General features: G+C 31.8%; 2 protein-coding genes across 2 annotated transcripts; both read right to left on the reverse strand.

Moving 5' to 3' along the window:
* Positions 1 to 683: 683 nt before the first annotated feature.
* On the reverse strand, positions 684 to 2,663 carry LOC145323400 (uncharacterized). The gene is made up of 4 exons (XM_080165820.1): positions 2,548 to 2,663; positions 2,159 to 2,345; positions 1,819 to 1,939; positions 684 to 1,609 (listed from the first exon to the last, which is right to left on the reverse strand). The coding sequence occupies exons 1-4, from the start codon at positions 2,624 to 2,626 to the stop codon at positions 866 to 868; spliced, it is 1,131 nt and encodes a 376-aa protein (XP_080021946.1). The 5' UTR covers positions 2,627 to 2,663; the 3' UTR covers positions 684 to 865.
* A 607-nt stretch (positions 2,664 to 3,270) lies between these two features.
* Positions 3,271 to 4,605, reverse strand: LOC145323126 (uncharacterized). Its single transcript, XM_080165514.1, has 6 exons — positions 4,483 to 4,605; positions 4,260 to 4,379; positions 4,091 to 4,141; positions 3,920 to 3,984; positions 3,702 to 3,827; positions 3,271 to 3,534 (listed from the first exon to the last, which is right to left on the reverse strand). The coding sequence occupies exons 1-6, from the start codon at positions 4,529 to 4,531 to the stop codon at positions 3,271 to 3,273; spliced, it is 675 nt and encodes a 224-aa protein (XP_080021640.1). The 5' UTR covers positions 4,532 to 4,605.
* Between the last annotated feature and the right edge of the window lie 8,177 nt (positions 4,606 to 12,782).

Genomic DNA, 12,782 nt, shown 5'->3' on the forward strand with positions numbered 1-12,782 from the left:
CCCCCCAATCATATTTCTTAAAATATCTTATACGTGAGTCACACACAAAGTAGAGAAACAGGTGCACATATATTGTTAATGAATTCTGGCGTGGGGGGGGGGGGTTACAATGATGCATCAGATTCAGAAGTAGCTAATATACCAACCAAAGGTTTTTTTATAATATCTATATGTGATACTTAATTTTTCAAAATATTGCTTGACTTTGATGTATCAATGATCAGAAATAGCTATTTATTTATCTAATATACCAAACAAAATTTTTTTTTATAATAATTAATATAATATCTATATCAGTTACTTAAGTTCTCAAATTTAAAATATAGCTTGAATTTTCTAAAGAATAATTCTTACAACATTTCTGTACGAACACCTTGGCTGACCGTAATATCATGTTACCAGTTACTTACCACCACCCCCCCCCCCATATTCCGTGGGTAATCCCCATAAATCATACATTTAAATAAATACAGGAGAAGACTTTATAATAATAATACTCGAGTCCCCTCCCTCCTCTTTACTACTTACTAGTAATATAAATAAAGACATCTTCTTAGCTTTAACTTTACCAATTCCGAGCCTAACCAAGGAGAGCGCAAAATCTGTCGGACGACACGAAACAAACAGACCAATGAGAGTTCGAGTTGGGTGGGTTAGCGGAGATTGTTAAATAACAAATTAGCTGTAATAAATAATAGGTTTATTTCATATTGTTCAAACAAAATTGAAAATACAAATACAATACATTATTATGATCCTGTTACTTTCAATTGTATTAATAAGTTTATTTCATTTTATTATTCTTTCATACAAAAAATACAATATTTTGCTAAATGATTGATCTCAAAACAATCTTCATCATGGCTTAACTTAAAAAATCCGTGAGGTTTGATTTGGGAACCAGGTTATTGAATCCGAGGAACATAAGTTCCTTAACCAGATGGCCCTTTAGGTTATACCTCCTTTCGCTGAAAAGCAATTTAAGGTGGGAAAATATTCTTTCCACCCTCGAATTGCTTACAGGCAGAAGAATAAGGTTCGCTAAGAGCTCCCTGATTTGTGCTGGGTACTGGTCTTCTTCAAGCATGTTGGCAACTGTTCCATGGATTAGCTCCAGTGTCGCTGATCTGGAACCTCTCTTCTGTGCTCCTTTATCGTTTGTCCATTTTTGATAATAGTCTGTCAGTTTTACGGCATTTTGAACGCGCCATTTTCTGAGTCCTTGATACAGTTCCGATCTCATGACTGCAAGTTCATCAATTTTCCTCTTTGCTCTTTCCTGTTGTTGTTTTTGTTCATAGGCCAGCTTTCTTTGTTTGAACACAGCTACGAACAGAGGTGATCCAATAACATTATCATCACTGCTTGTAGTCTCAGTCTCCTCCTGGACCTGTTGTTCTCCTGAATCATCCTCGTCCTCCTCGTCGATGCTGGTATCATCTGCTGGTGGCTCTCCTTCATTCTGTTCTTCATCCTCGCCAGAGTCAGACAATTTAGACAACTGGATCCTTAGTAATCTTTCTCCGATGATTGCTGCACACTGGTAGCCACGTTCAAGGATCCATTCTGCATATTCTTTATCAACCAGCTGACTGGGAAGTAGGCCTTCCTGTAAATATAAAGAAATTAATATTTGATATAAATTACATTTAGGAAAAAAAGTAAATTTCTCATACTTCAACATTTTAAGAAAGCCTAAAACTTTATCTCAATTTCCATCTCTCTATTATGACGAGTTTTTGTTGCAATTTTATTATTATTATACCTGCACCATTTCCAGGTTTTTGTTGCAATTTTATTATTATTATATAATTATACCTGCACCATTTCCAGGTAAGTCTTGCTGAAGGGGTGCAGAAACAACAGAGTTGTCCACCCTTCACTATTCAGCATTTTCTCTACCCTCTTCTTCAGATTGGCATACACTGTGGCAGCAAACCTATACATAAAAAAATAAAAAATAAAATACAAATAAATAAAATAAAATATGTTTTTAGATGGTTTTGTTTGTATATTGCTAATCCCCTCCCCTCTAACTACTACTTTGCTTCAATAAAATTTTATTTTTGATAATGATATCTTTATTAGTATGGCGCATTTTTTCAACTAAAATGCATCTTATTTATTATTAGCAAATAGTAAAACCATAAACACAAACCTGTTGTCACACTTCTGCAGGTTATCCAGATGTTCAAAGACCGTCTCCAAATTACTGAACATGCTGGGGATTGTTGCCTCCAGTCCTTGGGCGCTCTTGGTGATTAGTATGTCCACCCTCTCCAGGACAATTCTGATGTCTGCAAGCAAACCATTCTGAATGGCGGATGGCCATTTTACATCTTTGACTGAAACAAAAAAAATACTTTAAATATTATGTCATCACATAATAAAATAATTTTAACTTTTATTTATAATTTTGTGTCACCATCTTTGACTTAAACATAAAAAATACTTGAAATATTATGTCACCACATCAAAGAATAATTTTTATAATTTTGTGTCACCAAATAAACAAAACTTTAAATATTATTATAACAGATAACTTACTTCCTTGTGCTATCAGAGATTGTTTTACTTCTTGTAACAAGTCCTTATTGTTCAACAACTCGAAGTATCTCACGACCATATTCACTCTGCTGCTCCACCTTGTATCCACTGGTTTGATCAGTCTGAAAAAAAAGATAATTAAAATTAAATGATAAATCTAACTACGTTGAAAAGTTGAACACCCCCCCCCCCCCCCAATCAGAAAATTCAAAATAAATACTAATAATTAACACTAATAAATAAACAACACTTACATTCTTTGCTTGTATTTTCTATACAGCTTTCTAATTCTCTTGTTGTTTCTCAGCCTGGACACTAGTTTGTTAAGTATATCCATTGCTGCTTTATAATCCCTGTTCTCCTAGATACATACAAAAACAAATGAAAACAAATATTCCAAAACCCTTACTATTAAATTTATGAAAATAAATATTTCAACAAAACCCTTACTATTAATTTAAATTAAGCAAGCAAAGTACAAAGTACAACTACAAACTCCCAATAATTATTATATTACCTCACACTTTTCGCAGGAATCACCAAGGGCCAGTTCAGTCTGGTGATTTAGACAGGGAAGCTCTACCATAAACCCGTTCAAACGGGCACTTTCTTCTTGTAACTTTTTCGCTGCCTCGATTGCTGACAAAAAAAAACACATGTTAGTAAAAATTGAAATAAAAATGTTGTTTCTGATTAATATATTAATAATTTGTTGTTTAAATTTCAATGAGATAAGGTGTTATTTGTATCATTCTTACCAGCAGCTCTTTCTTGGGCAGCTAGAAAAGTTACGTCATACCAAGGCAATACAGGCTCTTTCTCAGCAGCAGGCTCTTTCTCAGCAGCAGCACTCGAAGTTCCTTCCCCTGCTCCATCATTATCTTCGTCTCCTGACTCATTCCCTCCTGTCAGCTGGATGCCTTCAGAAATCAGGGTTTCTAGCTCTTGTCTGCTCAAGCCATGCTCCTTGTTGAGTAGCTCCATAAACTAGGATAAATAAAAATTTGGAAATTTGGAAATTAGCTTAAGATGCTGTGAGTATTGGTGCAAAAAATATGACGTAACAAAAAAAAATTAGCCAATGAGAGGCCGTTATTTAGAAATACTAGTTTTTAAATGTTTTTTTAAAATGATAAAGAAACTATTAAACTAACCTTTAAACAATTAGATGCACTGTCTGTGGTGCATGATAAGAGTTGTTTGTGCTTAAGTCCAAAAAACTCCATGACTCTATTGACAGCGGCAACAATGCTCTTGCCAGTGGAATCAGGCTCTGGCATCTAAAAACATTTATAAAATTTGATTTATGATTATTAATTTAAATATGAATTTTGAAATAATGAAATGATAATAATAGTTTGTAACTCTGTACCTCTTCACAGGTCAATAACACCTCTCTAGGTTCGTTGGTGTTCTTGTCAAGAAAAGTAGCTGAAACTGAAAATAAAAGATAAGTGTAAGTTCGTGTTGTTTGTGTTATATTATATTATATAATATTATATTAATATTAAAAAATCAAATGAATGAATTTATGATGAAATACCTGCAAGAAAATCTACGAATACTGACCCAAAATCTATCGTCAGGTGTACACCTATAACAAAATAAACAAATTATAAAGTTTTATTTTATATATATAAATTCAAATATCAATGGTAACTAACTCCCCTCCCCCCCATTCTTGACACATAAATTCCTGATTAAGCTTTTACCTGTATCTTTCATCTCAGATTTCAAGATCCCAACAAAATTGTTGTAACAGTTTGACACCCAAGCCTTTAGCTGCTCATCAGTTGGTGCTAATTGACGTGTCCCTTGTTCTAGCAGCTTTACTGTAATAAAATAAAAAAATCAAATTACTAACTTTTTAACTATATTAAATATTTGTTACTTCAACAATTTGAAAGTCTTAATAAGTCTTTTTATATTACTTACCTTTCTTTGCAATGACGTGATCCCAAAAGAATAGGAACGGATCCTTCATTTGTTTTAAGGATATCCGACCTTTTGACAGCTTATACACGTAAGAGTGGATGCAATCGAGCGCAGTAACACCCTCTATTACGATGGGATGACTGTGGAAAACTGTATAAGATGACTGGTGTTGTTGACTTGTTGAACTTGGTCTTGAATGCTTCGTATATTTTATTAAACTAAGTTGTATTTGAACGGAACTCAGATATTTATACTAAATCTCCGCCCCCTTTGGCCTTTTCTTCCGGTCATCATACGACGTATTTGCGATGGTTTTAACGTGGTTTTAAGATTTTAAGTACTTTCCGGTCATACACTTAAAGCTTAAATAAGTCTTTACTATATTTTTGATAACTCTTACTCTTAGTAGAAATTATAATTGTACATACATCCTATATCCGTAAAATTGTGTTTAATACTATTTTAATATAATCTTGAAAAAATAATATTTGAAATAGAAATCATTTAAATTTATGAGAAAGAAAAATATGTAAGAAATCGTTTTTACTTTCCGGTCATACACATATTATAAAATATAAATGCAGGTGTTAAATTAAAACCTTATAAAAAGAGGGGAGAATTTCATTAGATTGGTTTAGCCTGGTAGTAATGGTTAGTTAGAAGGAGGGGTGGGGGAGGGAGATAAACAACAAGATTTAATTTCTCACGGAAATACATTTTGATTTTTGTCTGTCTATCTTTTATGTTGCTTCAGAAAATAGATATTTATCGCATCGTATTATAGACATATTATAGACATTTTCGTTTTTATTTATGTAAATAAATCAGAAATAGCTTCGCCTCAAAAGTTAGTTTCTATAGTTTTACTTTTAACATATTATAGACATTTTCGTTTTTATTTATGTAAATAAATCAGAAATAGCTTCGCTTCAAAAGTTAGTTTCTATAGTTTTACTTTTAACATATTATAGACATTTTCGTTTTTATTTATGTAAATAAATCAGAAATAGCTTCGCTTCAAAAAATAGGTTCTATAGTACTTTTACTTTTAACATATTATAGACATTTTCCGTGGATTTTAATTTTTAAAATATATCTTTAGTTTTTTTTTCACAAAGCCGTAATTTGTCGATATAAGTCGATTTAATTTTTTTTATTAAAAAAAATAGATATCATTCTAGAAATCTACATACAAAGAAATAAAAACTTGACTTAAGTACTCATTTTTATGGTAAATAAAAATATCGTCTGTACTTTCCTAGGAGTTTTATGAAGGCTTTTTGACCAATTATACAAAGATATGATGATAGTAACCAAATTTAGATAATCACTTTAATAATTTTAGTTCTTTCTTTTTGTCTGTCTATCTTTTATTAAATACAAATCGTAAAATTCGGAATAACTATATACGGTTTTTTTGGACTTCAGTTGAAAGAAATCGTTTTTAATTTCCGGTCATACGCTTATAATACGATGTGATAATTTGATAAATATCTATTTTTTGAATTAAATTTATCGCCTGGACAGACATACTTACAAAGCTATGTTCATATATATTTAAGATTTTAGATTAGTTTGTTTCCCTTCAGTATTTTATTTTTTTTGGAGCGAAGCTATTTCATAATTAAGTTTTTTTAAATTTTTATAGACATTTTTCCGTGCATTTTAAATTTGTTTCAATTTTCCCATAATTACTAAAACAAAAGAATAATGTCAGTTGTCTATAATATGATAGGATAAATATCTATTCCAATATGGCTTCTAAATTACATATACGGCACAATGCGATAAATATCTATTTCAAACCGTTGGGTCAGTAATTATATAGAAATAAAAACTTGACTTAAAAGTACTCGTTTTTATGGTAAATAAAATTAACATATCTTCGCTTAATCGCTGTACAATATTTTTTTTTTTGGGGGGGGGGGGCAGGGAGGAAAAATTTATGTCACCTGATTAAGGAAGGGAAACTGGAAGGGTCAACTTAACTGAACTCACATGAGAAATATGAGATCTTCATACAGAACAATAATTTTCTATAATTAGGGTCAGTTTGTCCGTCGACTATTTGTCGACTATTCTGAACTATTTAAGTGTTATTATCTGTTTGTTATACAGTTTCAGAAATCGTTTTAATCTTACAGAACAATAGCTTTTTTATAATTAGGGCTGGTCAATCCGTAAGAAAGCGGATAGCTTTTTTCATTTCTGGTAATGTAGGCATTTGCTTCCTGTATCCGTTTGTCATAAAGTTTCAGTACTAGTTTTTATGGATGTTTTAATCCTTGTTAATATTCCCCAATATACAAGGTATATTGATAAAAGGGTCAACTTAGTCACGTGAACAAGGACAATATACATTTTAACCCCCCCCCCCCCCTTTCATATTCATATTTGACTTGCAACTTTGGATGGAAATATAAATACCCTTTAGGATTTAACTTTCACTTGACCTATACTCCCCCCCCCCCCCCCCCTCGTTTAGCAAAAGTTGACCGATGACATATCATATCATATATTAGGGGAGGGATCTTTTACAACGAGACTTAAATAAATATAAGAAGAGTAAGTATTTAGAAAAAAATAACCTATATAATAGTAATACTAATAGGATACTAGTTCAGATATTTCTTAATCTTAAGCTACTGACCAAAAAAACAAAAATAACAACACGGCACAAATTTTAAATGTTGAATGTGCGTGTGTGCGTCTGTTTTGATCTAGCTGACCTTTACAGGGTAGCTTCTTATAGTTTAATTCGTATATTTATCTTTCTTTTTTGCTTTTAAAAATTTATGTATTTATTAATGTTAAGCTTCAGACAAAAGCCAACAAAAAAAAACTTTTGCTAGAAATATGCGAAGGTTCCGTGATCATATGAACAGGCTATTTTATTTGAGAAATCCACTATTTTTTAAAAAACTCAAATTGCCCAATAAAATCAAACGGTCTAGCTAAGTTTTTGAAAGGGATAATTAGTGATTTACAACGATATCCTGGCCGTATGAAAATGTATAGCTATTTCAATATTTATCAAATACCTATTTAACCCCTTTCTTTCACACGTTTAACCCCCCGTATGAAAATGAGGGAATTTAGCAATATTTGGCACCAATTTTAATATTTTGAAGCCGTAAATTAGTTTTTGAAACTAACGATATGACTGTAAAATGAGCAATTTTATAAGTGCAGATGGCCATTATGTACATATATATAACTACTTATAGTCTAATAATTTTTACAAGCAAAGCTTTTCTATAATTAGAGTCGGTCTGTACGTCCGCCCGTAACTGATAACTTTTTTCGTTAATTTAGGCAACTTAGAAATGATCTATCGATTTCAAACTTTGCATGGTGATTCCTGCAGTAGTTAGGTACGATTTAGAAAGCGTAGCAACTCTATAATCGTTACCAGAATGTCAGTGTAGGTCCATTTTAAACATGTTGATTTTTAACTTTTTAACAACATTTCTTTATGTGATATAATAATCCGATTGATTTGATTTTTGAAATACTGATTCCTTAGACAACAAAGTACAATGTCATGAGCGAAGCATCTCTCTAATTAAGTACTAAACATGTAAGTATGTCCTTAAACATTATCCTTTATTTAAGCATTTTTTAAAACAAATTTACTTACAATTTTGTTTCGACTGTTATACATTTATATTTTGATTATTCAGTTCTGTTAATCTGCAAGTGTTCATGTTTGTTTGTCCTACCGTTTCAGAGCTTCGCTTTTATGGATGTTAAAGTGCAGGTGGTCAATATATATATATATAATTAGCAGGGCAAAAAATCTACTATTTTTATTTTAATAAACATGGAAAGCTGTCTATAATACAATGCGTTAAATAACTAAACTATAATTCATATCGACTGTACTGCTTTAATTAAAAGTGGTCGTGGCTGACAAATATCGACATTCTTTGAAAATGTCGCACATCTGACCTAGCAGCAGTAGGAACCATTTTTAACGACTTGGGTTTTGACGCGGTGTCGAGCCGAGACTAATTTAATCCATAATACAAAGTACAATAATGCCTGTCTGTCTTTTCGTCTGTCTGAAGCTTAAGATCTCGGTAACCGCTGAACTGATTGGGTTTTACTCAACGGGGAATGTACATAATGGTCCTTTGGCGGTTTTAGGCTATTTATTTGGGGGGGGGGGGGGCGGGCGAAGCCGCTAGTAGGTATATAGAGTAGATTCGCTATTAAAAAAGGGCGGTAAAATAAAGAAATATTTTGATTATTTTTAAGGCTTTTTTCGTTAATATTTTGTTTCTTATCTTATACATGACTGGCAAATTTTTAGAACATTAAGAAACATTAGTTTAATCAAGGAGCAAAAAAATCAAAGGAGGGAAATAATTTTTAGAATTATCTTCCTGCTGCTATGTCAGGTGTGCGACATTAACAGTAGGAATAGGTTGGAATGCCTTGGTTCAAAAAAGGCGCAATTCTATGTTAATCACAGACAAAGGTTGTGTAATCAAAGGGTAGGTTGATATATCATTAGTTTGAAAGTTTCAATCCAATACGATAATTCTATCATTATAATAACTAATAAAAAGACAAATTAACATGGTTTAATAGTCTTATTTTCATATCGATATAATTTTAGTTTAATCTTGTAAGTTATTGCTATGTTTTAAACGAATAGGATGATTCATTCTGATATGTTGCAAAAACATATGGACTGACGTTCGGACAGACAACCCTAAATGTATGAAATTGAAATATAAGGAGGAGGAGTCTTGAGAAAGGGATGGAGAGTTTTTTTTTTAGAATGATAATCATTCTTTGCCAATTCACAGTGATCTAAAACAAAGGTTTTTGGGTCGAAAATATAAAACTAACAACTAACTAAAGACATAATTAAATGATAGTTTCAAAAGTTCCCGCTAGTTTAATACAGACTTTCTGAATATGCAAGAAATAAAAAAATATAAGCAATGTTTTCTGAAAATAACACATTAGAATAGTTAAATTCATAAAAAAATATAATTATTTTTTGATTATGCATATTTTAGACCACACTGATTAACTATAACAAAAATACTATAATTTTATTTTGTCCAGTATACAAAATTTTGGATCATTGTGTTCATTTAATGAGGGTCTAATAAATCATATAATTTTAATTGGTCATATTTTAGACCACTGTGTTCAATCATAAGATTATTAAATTATCCAATTTATAAAATTTTGGACCAATGTGTTCATTTATAAGAATTTGATGAGGGGATGAAACAAAAGGAATTAATTTGGCTATATCATCCCATAACACAAAGAACTTCCCTGTTAGACCTTGAAGGGTCGTGTTGACATAGAACTTTATACATGTACTAGCAACTGAGCCGCTCCTAACATCTAGGAGCTCTGTAATCGAAGAAGTAATGGAAGTAGGAAAATAGCCTAAAACCAAACTAAGATATTATAATCAAATAGCCTAAAACCATCCCAGGACCTTAATAAAGCTTTACTGAAATGTCATAGGATATACACTGTAGTTTTAGGTATAAGACAATGGACGATAAATAAATCTATATCCCTTATAAATAGTTATAAACCTTCCCGTGACCTATGGGAAGCTACCCGAAAAGGGGGAATCGTACCGGATTAGCAGTTAGCGAGATCCTTCCGTACAAACAGACAGACAGAAAGACAAACATTCTGTTACTTTATCATTAGGATATACAGGGAGTTTTAGGGATAAGACAATGGACGATAAATTAATATATCCCTTATAATTATAAATTTACTCGTGTGGCTTTATAGGTATACTCTCCACCAAATAGTTTTGAACCTTCCCAGGACCTATGAGAAGCTTCACAGTAAAAAAGAATCATGTCGGTACAGCTTTTAGCGAGATCCTTTGGTTCACATACAGACAGACATACATTCTATTATTTTTTAAAGCAAGGCTTTTCTATAATTAGAGTCGGTCTGTCCATCCATCCGTAACGGTTTTTTCGTTAATTCATACGTGTTAACATTGTCCTATCGATTTCAAACTTCGCATGATGATTCCTATAAGAGTAAGGTACAGTTTAGAAAGCGAAGCCACTCTATAATTGTTACCATAAAGTCTGTACGTCCATTTAAAACATGCTGATTTTTAAACAATTTGACAACATTTTTAGTATGATATGATTATACTATTCATCTGATTTGTGAAATGATTCTAAGTACAACATGGTATAGTATTGTGAGTGACGCATCTCTATAATCAAATCCTAAGAATGAAATTATGAGCTTTTACTATTCATGCAATTTTGGAAATTAATGTTCTGCTTATTATATGCAGACACTCCACAAGAGTTATTCTTTTGTCCTTTCTTCTAATTTTAGAGCTTCGCTTTTATGGATGTTGTCATCTTTGTTATATTAAGATGCATAGTAACACCCTACCCATGCAAATTCTTGTTTATTCAATTGGAACATGTTTTTAGCAAGGAGGGAGAGGACATTGGACTGTAAATTATCAAACTAGTCCCCATGGTTTTACTTTTTTTATTCCATGGCTAAAAAACTTTAGGTACTTTTTAACCGAATTCCACCCCCCCCCTTCATCAAGTGTCCCTAGAGGCCACTAGGAGCGTATCCGCCAATATTTTACAAAGTGTTGCAAAAAAATGATAAAACTATTATACACCTTTTACTTCAGTAATTAAATATGTAATATAAAGCTTTCTATAAAAATGGTTTGTGTCTGTAAAGTATAGCTTGTATCGTAAATTTTGACATAATAATATAAAAATCTTTGTATGAAGAAACAGGGTGTCTATGTGTCTATCTGTACCGATCTAGCTAACCACTGGACCGATATGATTCTCCCATAAAAAAAACCGCCAAAAAAATTTCTTTTTTATTTAGAAACTAAACTTCTAAATAAATCTAAATTTCATTTTAGTTTTAATTCAACCACATAACAATATTCTAATAATTTATGCCGTTTCAGAGATTCATTTGAACACACAAAAAAACAGACAGACAAACATTAAACTACATATGATCCTAATTTTGCCAAAGTCTGGTGGTAAGACAAATTTTTTCTGGTGTTCATTAACGTCCACAAATGTATCACAATATTAAAATCGAAGCTTTTCTATAATTAGGGTCCTTATCGGCTAGCTCTTTTCGTTTATGTTAGAATTGTCCTATCGAATTCAAACTATATAGGAATTATAAATTATAGCAACTCTAAAATCGTTACCAGTACGTCCATTTAAAACATGCTGATTTTTAATATTTTGACAAAAATGTTTTGTATGATATGATTATTCTATTTATCTGAATGTTTGAATTATGATTCTTAGGACAACAAGGAAAAGTATTATAAGCGAGGCAACTCTATAATCAAATCCTGAAAATAGTATGCCCTTTTACTGTATCCTATTTTGCAACAAATTTACGTGATATTTGTTTAGACTTAGAAAATGTTCTGCTTATTAAGTTCTGACACTTTACAAGGGCTAGTGTGCGTTTGTCCTTCCTTCTTACTTAGGAGCTTCGCTTTTATTGATGTTGTCATCCTTGTTAAAATTTCAAGTCGTTGCGCTCAAGGTGCCTAGTCGATCATTATAATCTCCGCCTCCTGAATAAAAAAAATAAAAAATAAAGGGTTGGTCATCGGAGTTATAGGCCCCCATAGGAATTAGAAAAAAAATTTAAAAAATGTATTCCAACAAGGATGACAACATCCATAAAAGCGAAGCACTGAAACGGTAGGACAAACGGACATTAACACTTGTATAGTGTCAGAACTGAATAATAATAATATAAATGTATAGGAGTCAAAGCAAAATTGTAAGAAAATTTGTTGAAAAACTGCTTGATTCAGGATAATGTTTATGGACATACTTACATTTTTAGGACTTGATTATAGAGTTGCATCGCTTATTACATTATACTTTGTTGTCCCAGGAATCAATATACCAAAAATCAGATCAATCGAATGATTAGATCACATAAAAATTTGTTGTTAAAAAAGTAAAAATCAACATGTTTAAAATGGACGTACGGACATTTTGGTGATGATTATAGAGTTGCTACGCTTTCTAAATCGTACCTAACTATTAAAGGAATCACCATACAAAATTTGAAATCGATAGGACAATTCTAAGATGCCTAAATTAACGAAAAGAGCTATCCGTTACGGACGTACGGACGGACCGACCCTAATTATAGAAAAGCTTCGCTTTTAAAAATAAAAGTGTAGGGGGGGAGGGGACACCTTACAGGAAAGTATCTCTATGCTTTAGTTTTTTTTGTGAATATGAAACACCATGATGGTA

The sequence above is a fragment of the Acartia tonsa genome, chromosome 6 (genome assembly GCF_053477335.1).
Source record: "Acartia tonsa isolate MP-2025a chromosome 6, ASM5347733v1, whole genome shotgun sequence".
In the NCBI taxonomy this organism is placed as follows: domain Eukaryota; kingdom Metazoa; phylum Arthropoda; class Copepoda; order Calanoida; family Acartiidae; genus Acartia; species Acartia tonsa.